We start from the raw sequence: 13,705 nt of genomic DNA, 5'->3' as shown, positions 1-13,705 counted from the left end.
CAATTCCCATATGTTTTTCTTAAACAATGTTTACTGTAAAGTGAGACTTCAAGAAACATTCAATTGCTTGATAATACAAATTAGAGACTGCAAGATACTTACATTCTAGGACTCAGATTTTATTTTATTTTCAGGGATGAAGATGTCTCTCTGTCTATCTGACACGGACATATATAGTTTTTCTCCCCCTCTCTCTATCTAATGGAGGAATTCAAATATTTAAATAGGAAGGTTTTATTTTTAAGTTTCTTTTACTAACCAAATTAGTATCACCATAAAATTAAATGGTATTTGAAATATTTATTTCTATTTATTATTCTCTTTGTCTCTCTCTCTCTCTCTCTCCTTTCTTCCCTTCAGGGATTTCTGTGGTTCACCATACCTTATCTTGGGCCTTTGGGGGGGTTCCCTCAGATTCCCCTTCACTCTCCCCTTATATGTCGACCAATCTCCCCTTCCTCCCTTGTGGATCCTCCCCTCCCTTTCACTTTCATCTGAATTTAATATGAAGTTGAAATAAGTTTTACTTTAACAGCTCTCATTAATTGGCTCTCAAGCAGCTGCTCTTATTGAAATGTAGAGCAAAAGGTTTCTGACTCAGCATTTTTTTAAAAATGGAGATTTCCCAACCCCATTATCTGTGAAGAGACTGAGCAACAAGTTGTCTCTGAAACAAAACAAAACAAAACCTTACCCCCGGACTTTCAGTGTAACACCACATTAAGATGGTTGATAAATGTGTGCTCTTATAAACACAGCAACCAGCCACCCACACACATACCTCAATGATACTCTATTACTTAATAATGAATATTTGTTCTATTTTCTGACATATAATTAGCTGAAACTTGTTGTATTGCTTTATTCTGTGGTCTTTAAGCAATGAGAATTTATATATATATTTTTTTTTTTAAATCGGGAAGATATTTTAATTCTCCCCCAGAGAAAAGGAAGGGCATACTCTTGGATTAGTAGAAAGACAGAAATAAATTTAGGTTGATCCTTTTAGAATTTTCCCTCTAGCACTTTCCATAACCGAAACAGCGTAATTCTTACACTGCCATTAGACACATTCAAATGTAATTTGCTAGTTCTTTTGCAGGGCAATACGGTATATGAAACCAATAGCTACTTCAGGACAAGGGAACCACAAATGCAAAGAAGCTACAGCATTTTACAAAACACTACATATTAAAGCAAAAGTATATAAACCACAAAAAGATAACAGTGATGGAAACAAAATTTAAAAAATATTTTATAACCCGAAATGGCTGAATTTGGTAAGGACAACCACCCATTGTATAAACGCTATTACCAAGTTCATTTAAAAAAAAAAAAAAAGGTAAGGAACCAGGAAACACCATTACTATCATCACAACTGTCAGATATCTGCAAAAAGTACAAAATTTTTCAGGGGAAAAAAAGAGTGCATTGAATCTGAGGAGCAGCAGAGCCTATTTCAAGGTACAGTTCATTCACATACTGGTCCAAATAGGACAGTGTCCTACCAGTGACTAAAACATGGCGTCAAAATGTGAGAAGTAAGGGTTTATCTACTAATTTTTGTTTTCCTACCTCAGATCATTAAACTTTATATTACTGCTCTTTACACTTATGGATACCTGACTTGGTTTTAGTCTGACAAAAGCCATTATAGTACTCTGTTGGAATTTTGGGGTTTTCTTGAGTCTCTATCTCTTCTCTTTTCCATCTTCTCTGTCTTACTCTTCCTACTTCATTGGGCTTTGAGCTTTTCTCTCTGTTTTTCTTTCACCCTCTCTACACTCTGCCCCTATACTACATCTCTATCCTTCCCTCGTCCTTTTCTTATCCATCTCCCAAAGGTACTAGAGCACTACACGAGAAAAGCTGCAAAGTTCTGGCTTTGGTTACATAAGAGTTGCCTGGTCACACAATGGTGACTCTCCTTTCTTCCAGCTGCTAAATTCCTTTAAAAACAACTAAGAAAAATACATTAAATGCTTTTCTAATACTGGAGGAACTATTGCTGTTGTCACAGTTATGTGCTTACAAATGGGTAGGGGAAGTGGTCTGTATGACAGTAAATGGCAGGGGAGCTATCCAGCAGATAGCAGCCCGTGCAATGAAAAACTATGAGAATCTCTACATTAGATTCTGGCAGCAGATCTACAGTTGAAACCTCAGCTGCATCCAGTAAGTTGTTTGTGGCTCCTCTATTCTGGGGCTATTCCAGCATTCGTATCTTCACCACAGTTTGGAAAAGTCTTCAAGCTCTCTAAGGTACATTAGGATTGAAAGAGTATGTCTACACTGCATCCAGGAGGTGTGATTCCCGGTGTGGATAGACAGACACGTGCTAGCTCTGTTCAAGTTGGCGTGCAACATCCTCGCTGATATTTCAATGCACTAATTTGAGCAATGCTAGCATGAGTCTGTCTACCCATGCTAGGAATTACACCTCTCAACTGCAGTGTAGACATATCCTAACTCCAAGAGGCTATTACACTGACTGAGTTGGCGTGCAACAATCTGACCAAGGCCCAAAATACTTGCTATACTGCTGTGCCAGGAGAAATAGGAAAGAGTTGCAAAGGGCTTATACACCATCTCTACACAAGCCAAGAATTACCCCATACTGAAAGAATCCTCAGTTGCCTACTTAAAGCAGCTTTCTGGCCTCTTTGCAATACCATCACTCAGAGTCTCATTCTGAACGGTATCATTTCTTTTCTCTGTTGGTAGCAGCACTACTAGCAGTTCCCAAATGTTCTGAGATAAAAGCTCAGCCAAGCATCCCTTAAGGCTTCAGAGTAGAGTACTAAATAAGACACTGACTTTTTAATCACCTGTATCCCCTCCTATCAGAGACTAGGCAAACCCCATGGATAAAGACCTTGAAAACGGTAAGACAGCTACATACTAACAAATGCATGATAATTAACCTGAGCTTTACTAAACTCCCGGGTGTTTGAGGAAGTACAAGGTTTCTCTGCTACTTTCTCCGAAGGGCACTAAAAAAAAATAAAAGGTTTTCTTTGGTTATGCATGACAGTAACTATATTTCCCCCTCACTAACTGTGGACATTTACTGTTATGATAATACTGCATTTAAACCAAGGTATGTCTATTTATTTATTTATTTTTGCTTATAGCTTGTCGAAACAATGAAAATATATACTCGGAAAGCAAGCAGCTAAAATGATTTGTTCTATAATGAAATCAACACCATTGTTCTTCCAATTTTACTTCTACATGCTATGATTTAAAAATATTTGTATGGCTTTTAGTTTAAAAATATTATATTATATTGTTGTATAACACATCTGGCATATTATATACCATAATATACTTGACTGATTCGTAATATACCTGGAATACCGGGAAAAATGCACATTGAGTTTGAAATGCCAATGTTCTAACAGTTAATCTTCACATCAAGAAGCAATGCCACATACAGGGCAGCAAGAAAAATATTAATGGCCAATAACTAGTTATTGTGGCAGTTAGCTACAAAATCAAAAAGGAAACTGTACCCATGCATGTATATGGTAACCATTACTAAAAGGTTGCATTAAATCATTAACTCACCACAACACATGACAAAAATACTTAAAGAGCGCAGCTGAAAGGATGATATGTTCTAATTTAGTAGGTCACTTGTGCAATGAGACACAGAACCTATACTAGGATACTATCCTTCTCTGGAGTGTTGTTAAGTTTCTTCATAGAGCTGCCCTTCTCTACTCCTCTCCCTACTCACTCACTCACCAAGCATCATCATCTTCTCTGTCCATTCACACAATATTGTCACTAATTGGAACAAGAGCCTTCTCTGCAGCTCCAGCCATTTGGAACTGACTTCCTGTACCTCCCTGCTTCAATGGGCCTGATTCTGATCTCACACCAACATAATTCAACTGACATAAGCGTCGTTACTCCTGATTTACAGTGATAAAGGTCAGAATCAAGTCCATAGACTCTTGGTAAAATCCTGACTCCACTGAAACCAATAGAAGTTTTGCCATTAACTTCAATGGAGACCGGTTTCACTCTCAATTTCACTTCAAAATGCATCTACAATCTTAGTTTCTCTTTCGCCCTTTTTATTTATTATTTCATTCTCTAAAATGGTTTGGGATACACTTTTTATGGAACATGCCATAAAAAATAAAGTTGTATTGAATAATACTGATACGAATGAGGCAAAGGTAGTGGCATAACTATACAAGGGCTGGAGGGCAATGCACATGCTCCAGAGTATCTTACTGTAATTATGAACATATGAAAAATATTGTATTGTTATGCCAATTACAACAGCTTTATATCTTAAAAACATGATTAATCATATAATGTAGATACTTCATCTCTTTCTGGTAAAGATTTGTTCCCTTTAAGTGTAGTGCTGATCCAGTACAGCTTTAGATGTGTCAAGCAATGCAACTTCCACCATTTTCCTGGGGAAATTATCCCACAAGCTAATATATCTAAAGGCTTGTCTACATGACAGATTATGTTGGTATAATTTATGTCACCCAGGGTATGAATAAGCCACCCCCGTGAGCGACGTAATTTACACCGACCTAAGCCCCAATGTGGACAATGCGATGGTGGCAGAAAAGCTGTGTCCCGCCAGCACAAAGCATCTTCACCAGATGCACTACAGCAGCGCAGCTGTGCTGCTATAGTGCTTCTAGCGTAGACTAGCCCTCACTTTCAAGAAGTTTTTTCTACTATTGAACCTAAAAATTCCCTATCTTAATTTCATCCCATTACTGCTATTTACAGCCTTGTTTGGACCACCCTAAATAATTCCTCCTCTTTATTATGATTTATACTCTTCAAATACATATAGACATTTTGCCTCCTCTCCCCCACATCTATTTCAATTATTTTTAGCTTAACTACACCTTTCATGGTTGCTTGGTAATGATACAATACTGACTATTGAGAAGGCCCATTCATACCACACCCCTCTTTCGTAAGAAGTTTCCTTTTGGGCTGAAACTTCAGGTGACGGACCTCACCCCGAAGATGAATTTTTTTTGTAAGTTCTAGTGAGCTTTATTTGGACCTTATTTGAGTTTTTGGAGCAATAACTTACTCTTCGCTCAGCTAAGTTTTGGAAGGGAAATGTTTTTAAAATAAAGTTAGACATTAAGTGAAATAGAGAAAATGCTAAATTGCATACAAGTTTTTTAGCATATGCTTCAAAATAGATCAGCAAGCGTCACACAATTTGTTTTTCTTTTCATCCTCTTATGTTTATTTTTTAAACTGCCTTAATGCATCCACGCCTCAAAAAACTTCCTTTGTTGCTTAGGGGCCTGCTCCAAAGCCTATTTAAATAAATGCAAAGACACCCATTGACTTAAACGGACTTTGGATCAGGCACTAGAACACCAGATGTCCCAAAGAGTGCCTCAAAAATCAATACATAAGTCAAAGAGCTCCTTCATGTATCAATATCCCTAATAACTGTTTTTAGTAAGGGGTGCAAATGCAGTGAAGTGGCATATAAGGAATGCACAGTACCACCAGGTTCACCAGGGAATACCACAATGCACCAGACCGTCAATCAGTCGATAAATTAATGCTTTACAAAAATGAACTTTTTCCGGTGTGACAATGACCCCGGAGCAATGGAAGAGACATTTGATACATCTTTTGTTGGCGTGCACTAAATAAAAGTAGTTCTGACTCATACCGTTATTTCATGGTATTATCATGTCTACTGACCAGTCAGAATTTAGGATTTTTAATGCTATTTTAATATAACATTTTCCATGTAGGTTGAAGTGTGTTGTAGTGTTAAAAAAAAAATCCTATCCGGGTTGCAAAAAGCGGGACAGTGTAACACCCCATTGTCAATACTACTTACTGATGAAGAGCCCAGCATGGATTTTGGAGATCTTATCATTCCAGCTATGGAGTGACGAATAGTATCAAACCTGGACACCTTATCCTTCTTATCCTAGGTTGGGGGGGAGAAAAAGAATATCAGCAACAAAAATAAACTATACAACACCGATTTCTGAGTATATATAATCTGACGTACTTTTTCTGTTTTGGTTAAATATAAACAGATATAAACTAGCATAGCTGCACAAACTTCAGAGTTATGCCATTTTATGTCAGCTGAGGATCTAGCCCACATTTTATAATATCAAATACTAAAGTTTTGAGTAATTATTTAAAAATAAAATTACTGTCAACCATGTAACAGATCTGAAATTCTGTAATAGTACAGTCAGGTCTCCCCTAGTTCTTTAGCTGCCCTAGAGTACGTAATTTTTAATAGGACAATTTTTTAAAAAAAGAGTAGAACACCAAACTCTGCAAGTAGCTTTTTTGTATGTATCTCACTCAATTTTTACCTCCGCTGTCCTTCCTTTATTAACCTTTCCTGCTCTGTATACACTGAGTGCAGCCTGAGGTGCACACAGAACAAAGGTGTGGAATATACACCAAAAATGGGAAGAAAAAGTGAGACAAATGCAGGAGGGGGATGTGGGAAATGGGTGGAGTGTGTCCATCCAGTACACTGAATGAAGTATGAGTCCTGTAGAAAAGTGGCTCTCAACCTTTCCAGACTACTGTACCCCTTTCAGGAGTCTTATTTGTCTTGCGTACCTCAAGTTTCACCTCACTTAAAAATTACTTGCTTACAAAATCAGACATAAAAATACACAAGTGTCACAGCACACTACTGCTGAAAAATTGCTGACTTTCTCATTTTTACCATATAATTATAAAATAAATTAACTGGAATATGAATATTGTACTTATATTTCATAATATATAGAGCAGTATAAACAAGTCATTGTCTCTATGAAATTTTAGTTTTTTTTATGTAGCCCATTGTAAAACAAAGCAAATATCGAAATGAGCTGTTGCACCCCCTGGAAGACCTCTGTGTACCCCCTGCTGTAGAACAAGTAATATACCGTAATGTAAGTAAAGACCTTATGATAATGCATATGCAGAAGGGAACCCAATTAAGGTAACATGGACTGTTTTAAGCTGGCATTTCCTAACTTCTGAGTGCTTGACTTTTCAACTTTAATGTTTTTTTAAGGTAGGAAACATCATACAGAAAAACCCAATTCTTTTAAAAGAAAACTGGAAAAAAAGAAATTCCATCATATAGAACCATACTAATCAGCACATCAGCAGAGTCTGAATCTAGGAACTTTAAATCTCAACACAGAGCTCCATCACTTGAGCTAAAGGAGTAAATGATAGCAGAAGCATGGATGGAGATTTGGGGAGGGGGGCATAGAAGAGCATTGTACCCCCCAAAACTGTTTATCAGATATTTTCAAACTGTGGGGTGTGCCCACCTAGGGGGGTGCAGAAGAACAGGTGCCAGGTGGCTTGGGCCAGCCCAACACAGCGGGACTCGGGGAGAGAACGCCATCTCCACCCCAACTCACTCATTAACTACACTGTAATTTAAGTATCACTAACAATCAGTAAACCCAGAAGTTAGGCCTATACTTAATAATAATAATAATAGTAAGTTCCATGACCTCCCCAAATATAGAAGTGAAACTACACCTATGAGCAGAAGTAGACTATTATTGTCTCTATCAACCAATCACTAGAGAGGGATGTGATGCACACTTTGCTGGCAGCATACACAACTATTTGCTCGACAACAGTGAAACATCAAGATCATGGGTGGAGAGTAAAAAAATCGTTTGGAGGGGCTGGGTCCGGCTCTATCCCGGCCCAGCGTTGAGGGGAGATCCGAGGGAGGGAGGGTTTGGAGAGCAAGACAGTCCCACATGAACCCCGGACAGCAATGGCTCCTGTCTCACAGAGGTTGCAGACTGAGCCTGCCTGTCCCCACATAGACCCCGAGCAGTGGCAGATCCTGTCCAGGATTTGAAAAATAAGTCTGCCCAGCTCTGCACTCATTTCAAGCAGCAGTGGCTCTGCTCCTGTCCTCTGGGTCTGAGCCAGTGAGGTTGGAGGGTGAACCTACCCAGCCCCACACTCACTCTGGCTCCGTCCTGCCGCACAGTGCTGGGTCGAGGGTTGGAGAGTGAGCCCAGGCAGTGGTGGCTCCATTCTGTCCCTTGGTGCTTCTCTGGGCCCAGCATCCCACTCTGGCCACTAGGAAGAGGCTCAAAGAGCTCACCACAGCATGTGGCACATGCCAAGGCTTTGGCTTTGCATGCAAAGGCAAGTGTGCGCACCAAGGAATGGGGGCAGTTCAGCAACTGCTGAGCTAGCAGGTAGATAAATTTGATGGAGGGTAGAGGTCTGAGCCCCCTGTAGAACTTAGCCCTAGCCACTCGGCAACTATAATTAGGAGTCAGGACCCTTGCGTTCTGTTACTGATTCTGGTGTTGATAGGGGTCTAGTAGTTACAGAAAGAGCAACCAAGTACACAGATTTTGCATATTTATTATGAAGGGCTCCGCAGTTGTGGATGCCACTTATGTCTGACATGTTAGAGGCCTGGGTTCGGATTCTTGTGCAGACTTTCAGTTACCCTGTCTGTTAAATGGATGGAGTGATACTGATTGCCTCCGAAGTTTAGGCCTTGCTCAATAAGCAATAATTTAAAGTGCACAAAAATCTGAATTCTCGTCAGTGCAAGAGCTGGGACTAGAATTCATGGTCCATCCTTGGCTCCTTCCATAATCCAGAATGGCAACTGCACTTGTTCTGTCTGGAGCTCAATCTCTGTTGGGCCAAGGAGAATACTCAGTGCAGATGGACTATTCACCAAGCCAATAAAAAGCTTTAACAGATTACATGCTAATAGAAAAGTTTAGATGTTTAAAACCTGGCTAAATATGAGTGGACTTTCAAGAGGCCCACAAAAGCATTTCTCTATTCCCAGAACTACTGTCAAATTTCAAATTCTTGCACCATAGAGCAGAGGCACTACAGTGCTTCAAAGATTTTTCCTTATCTACACTCTGGGAAATAACTAAGCTGGTCTGATTAATCTTTTCTTTCTTATTATATTGAATTTTTTGGTTCTTCCCCAAAAACAGGGAGAACCAAAAGGACAAAAGAACAAAAAAGTAAAGGCAAGGGAAAGAATGGAAAAAAGAAAGAGAAAGGAAATAGAGCCACACCTCAGTTTCTGTCAGTCAGGAATTAATCAAAGGTTTCCACAAACTTAGATCAAATCTTTTCAAATTTGTCTGAAGTTCCTCTTCCCTTAAACATTACCCCTCTCTTTAGCTGCTAGGTCAGCCAAGTCACTGAACCAAGTTTCTATCCCGGAGGCAGTTTGCTCTTCCATCTAAGCAATATGAATCATTTGGCTATTGCTGATTTTTTTTTAAAATAATTTAATTTAAGACAGAAAGCAAGCATGGAAAATTTCAGCCCAAACCGTTAAAATTTGGCAAAGTTACAACCAACTAATATAAGAGGCTTATAAACAAAAGTGTGAGGCAACCCTAATTTTAGCACTGCTTAGCATCCCCACACGATGTCAGTAATACCCCCAAATTTGTCATGGTCCATCTTTTCTCCCTGGCCTCTTAAACAGGGATGATAGGTTGGGCTGGTAGAAGAATACGTGGGACTCGGGTGAGGATTCTTTGGAGGAATTTTAATTAAATTGTATTATATCAATGTATTGGATCTTGAAGTAACAGGTCTATTAGGGTTTTTTGAAATTGTCTCAGAGATTTGGAACTGTAGAAGTTAAAAATTGACATAACTGAATAAATACATAAACAGTTATGCAACTTTAGCTTTTGCTGAAAGACTTTTCTAAATGGTCAACAAAATGTAAAACCGGTAAGTAAGGTTAAGATTCTGTCTTGGGTATTTTTAGTAAAAGTCAGGAACAGGTTGCAGTCAATAGACAAAAATTCACGGACGCCCATGACCTATCTATGACTTTTACTGAAAATACCCTGGGGAGGAGGAGGAAAATACCCTGGGGAAGAAAATAGTTTTGCTGGGGTTTGAAGCAGCTCCAGCACCACCACTGCTTGTGCAGAGAAGGCTGACCACAGCTGCTCCAGGCACAGGGGGATGACCCAACCCCAGCTGGTGCTCTGGTGGGTTAGGAACTGCTGCCAGTCATCTGTTCCAGCTGCCCCAGGACTCACCACCAAGAAAGCTGTTCCAGTCGCTGCCCCCTGGTGGCCTCAGGGCTGACTGCCCGTCAGTTGTTCCCGTGGCCACCCGCCTGGCCACTGTTCAGTCAGCCCTGGGACTGGCTGACAGCTATTCCGGTGGCAGCTGCTCCAGTAGCCCTGGGGTTGAGCTGCTCCAGCCCTGTCGCAGACACAGTCATGGAGGTCCTGGAAAGTCACCAAATCCATGACCTCCATGACAGAATTGTATCCTTACCAATATGTAAATATTATCTACAGTGTATACCAACCATGGAAACTAAGGTACTACTGCAATTCAGCCAGTAAGCAATGCCTATTCTATTTGCTAGTTAAAATAAACAGCTATTCTTTTAACAACATTCTGCAACGTGTCCACAGTTTGCATTATAGCTGCATAAAAGCAGAATATCACCAAAAAGAAAAGGTGAAAGTTAAATAATCATGAGAATAATCATGAGGCAGATGGGGAACTTATAAAACAATGTAACTAACAGTTGTTCACCATGTTCCCAGTTACTCACAAATAAAACATTTCATTCCTTTTACCAGTCTCAAGTATACACAATACTGCACGTCATTTTAAGTTACAATCTGATAATACAACAGGCTGCCTTGAGTCCCTGGAAGGTCAATTCTATATCAATGGATTAAATGGCTACTTTAAAAAAATGCTCACTGCATTACCCTGGACACAGTACTTAATTTTGCTTCCATGCTTGCCAGGGCTCGGAATGATCAGCTCATTTCAAGCACCTTAGGTAATGACACGATAAAGGGTCTTCTTCTGATAAACGAGTCATGGGGATTAGCAGTAGCTAAATGACTGCTTCTCATATCACAGAGGGGAAAAAACTGCAGAGAACAATGTGTACATTCTGATAAGTTTCCCACAAATAAATTCAAATAAACCCTTAATTCTACACTTACAGCAGATTTTCTAAAGACAACAACTAGAAAAGCCCTGGCAACATTAAGCTACAAGTAAGGTTCTATCTTTCACTAATGGCTCTCTCTTTGTTCTAAACTCTTTTTGCCAGGGGACCCGAATAAGGCTGATCTTATTTCCATAGGGGTATTAAATACACCAGATTCAGTGCAAACAGATGATGACACGTAAAAGTCAAAATGGGAGCAGAGACCTATAGGATCTCTGCCTAATGCACAGCAGTCAGTGACTATGCCATCTGGACTTCAGAACCTGACATCACCATAGAACCTACATAAGAAACAATGCATTTCAGAGTAAGAAACTCCTATTAGATAAGACAGATATTAAAATGTAAACTTAAAACAGATAATTTGCTCACATTTGATAAACTGGAGAGGGTTCAGAGAAGAGCTACAAGAATGAATAAAGGATAAGAAAACATGCTTTATAGTGATGGATTCAAAGAGATCAATCTACTGAGTTTAACAAAGAGAAGATTAAGGGATGACTTGATTACAGTTTGCATGTATCTACATGTGCAACAAATATTTAATAATGCACTATTCAATCAAGCAGGAAAAATTATAACATGATCCAATGACTGGAACTTGAAGCTATACAATTTAGACTGCTAATAAGGTGTATATCTTTAACAGTGAAGATAATCAATCATTGGAACAATTCACCAAGGGTCAGGATACACACTCCATCACAGACCATTTTTAGATCACGATCGGATGTTTTTGCTCTAGGAATTATTTTGGGCAAGTTCTATGGCCTCTGTTATATAGTAAATCAGACTAGATCAGTAGACCTCTGCACGGACACAAAATTTAACAGATATTCCGGACCTCAGAGCTCTACCAGGAACAGCAGTGGTGAAAGAAGCAGCATGTCGGGCTACTGCTCACAGGAGCCAGCGCCCAGCCCGGGCAGCTCCTCCAGAGTGACTGTGCGACCCCCAGCCTTGTCCACTGGGCAGGCACAAGGCTCACCGGGGGCTGTCCCTGGTGAGGCTAGTGTGTGAAAGCAGCTCGCACACTGCCAGACAGGAGTCCCTTCCACACCACAGTGCGTGTCTCCTGTCTGGCAGCGTGCAAGCCACTTGCACACACTAGCATCACCAGCGAGCCTGTTGCCTGCCTTTCCAGCCAAACTTTCCATCCATTCCTTTCAATATAAGTCAATATGTTGACTTCTTGAGATTTCTGAGATAGTCTAAACTGGAAACAAAAAGGTTTTGAGGCTGTGCTATGACTTTTCCATCCGCCTGTAACCTACTTTCAGAACTGCAGAAATTCTTAACTATGTACATTGGATTAAAGTTTGCTAGAGGAAGGTCTTTGCAGAATAGGAACTCCATACCTTTATTTCGATAAGACTTTTTCCCTCCTCGTAATGTAAGATATTGTGGTTTTCCAACTAACGTAAGAGGTGCTTGTTTTAGAGATAAATTTCTAATTCCAGTAGCATTAGCCTCACTGGTCTCAACTCCTGCAAGGTTATGCTAGTGGAGCTTTCTGCCCCAGGGACAATCTTCCACAAAGGTGGATTAAGGAACTGATAGTGTTATGGTGCCTCCATAGGAAACGTGGAGTTCTGACACGGTTTCCGATTGTATAAACCTCAGCCAGACTCCTCCCTTCAGTTTTCTTTGCTTCCTCATCTCAAAAGCATGGAAGTTTCGCCTCAGCTCTCTCACTTTTACTTTCCTTATTCCTCTCTCCTGCCTGAAGAGACAAAGAGGAGAGGAAAAGCAAGGAAAAGGGCAAGAAGCCTGAGGAGAGAACATAAAAGTTATGTTTCAGAGTAACAGCCGTGTTAGTCTGTATTCGCAAAAAGAAAAGGAGTACTTGTGGCACCTTAGAGACTAACCAATTTATTAGAGCAAAAGTTATGGTCTCTCTTCCCCGGAGGATCCTGCACATTCTTCTAGCAGTTTGTGGCTCTCTGGGCTAGTGAGATTTACAAAGATATGCTTCTGCATTTTATTGTACCCTTTTCTGGATTTTGCTGTTGTGAGTATAGAGCCTTTATGTGTTTTCTTTGTTTTGTTTTTTATCTTCCTCTTTTTCACGCTGGTTCTCAGTCATGGCTGTGACTCTCCTGCACACTTTCTCAAACTGGTCCAGGATAGAAAAAAATCGTTATTTTTCTGATTGCTCTATGTGGTCAGATTCTGTAGGCTCTCCTTCCTAGTGATAAAGCTGGAGGAAGAAGGGGATCTGGAGGATTTGATTGACTTCTTTTTGTGCTTCCTTTTTTAAAAATGGTTTTTTGTTCACAGCTTCATTTTGAACCAACACCATATACACGAGTTTTACCCCATACATGAAGCCAACAGCTATTCGAGCACTATTTGTTTGAACTGGGAAGACCTGGGAAAACCATCAACATCCAGCTCTGTTTGCTAGGGATAGTGAGATATGATGACAAAATTTGAAAGAAAAAAACTGCATTTGATTGATGAATTCTTTTGTATTCCCAGGCAACAGCTTGGAGAAATGAAAGTAGGAGAAAATAAAATGAAAACTAAAAACAAAGCTTCAAAGAAATACAGTCTTCCATACCAGCATAGGCCAAGAACGTAACCCCTTAGTAATCAAACTGCCATTCTTAACAAAAATACCAAGATAAACACACCCCATAGGCTAGAGATATGGTCAGTGATGAGCTGACAAAATCTTAACAGGTTCCC

The 13,705-nt window shown here is 39.8% G+C and overlaps 1 protein-coding gene across 4 annotated transcripts in view; it reads right to left on the bottom strand.

The window, feature by feature from the left end:
- The window catches only part of FER (FER tyrosine kinase), a 424,757-nt gene that overhangs the window by 232,893 nt on the left and 178,159 nt on the right, over positions 1–13,705 (bottom strand). For all 4 annotated transcript variants that reach the window (XM_084629253.1, XM_084629251.1, XM_084629254.1 and 1 more), the window contains one exon: positions 5,861–5,953. In XM_084629253.1, coding sequence (XP_084485379.1) covers positions 5,861–5,953 — 93 coding nt within the window. The remainder of the gene's footprint in view (positions 1–5,860; positions 5,954–13,705) is intronic.

The sequence above is a fragment of the Lepidochelys olivacea genome (assembly GCF_965140295.1).
Source record: "Lepidochelys olivacea isolate rLepOli2 genome assembly, chromosome: 5".
Classification (NCBI taxonomy): domain Eukaryota; kingdom Metazoa; phylum Chordata; order Testudines; family Cheloniidae; genus Lepidochelys; species Lepidochelys olivacea.
This window is presented reverse-complemented; position numbering and strand designations above follow the sequence as displayed.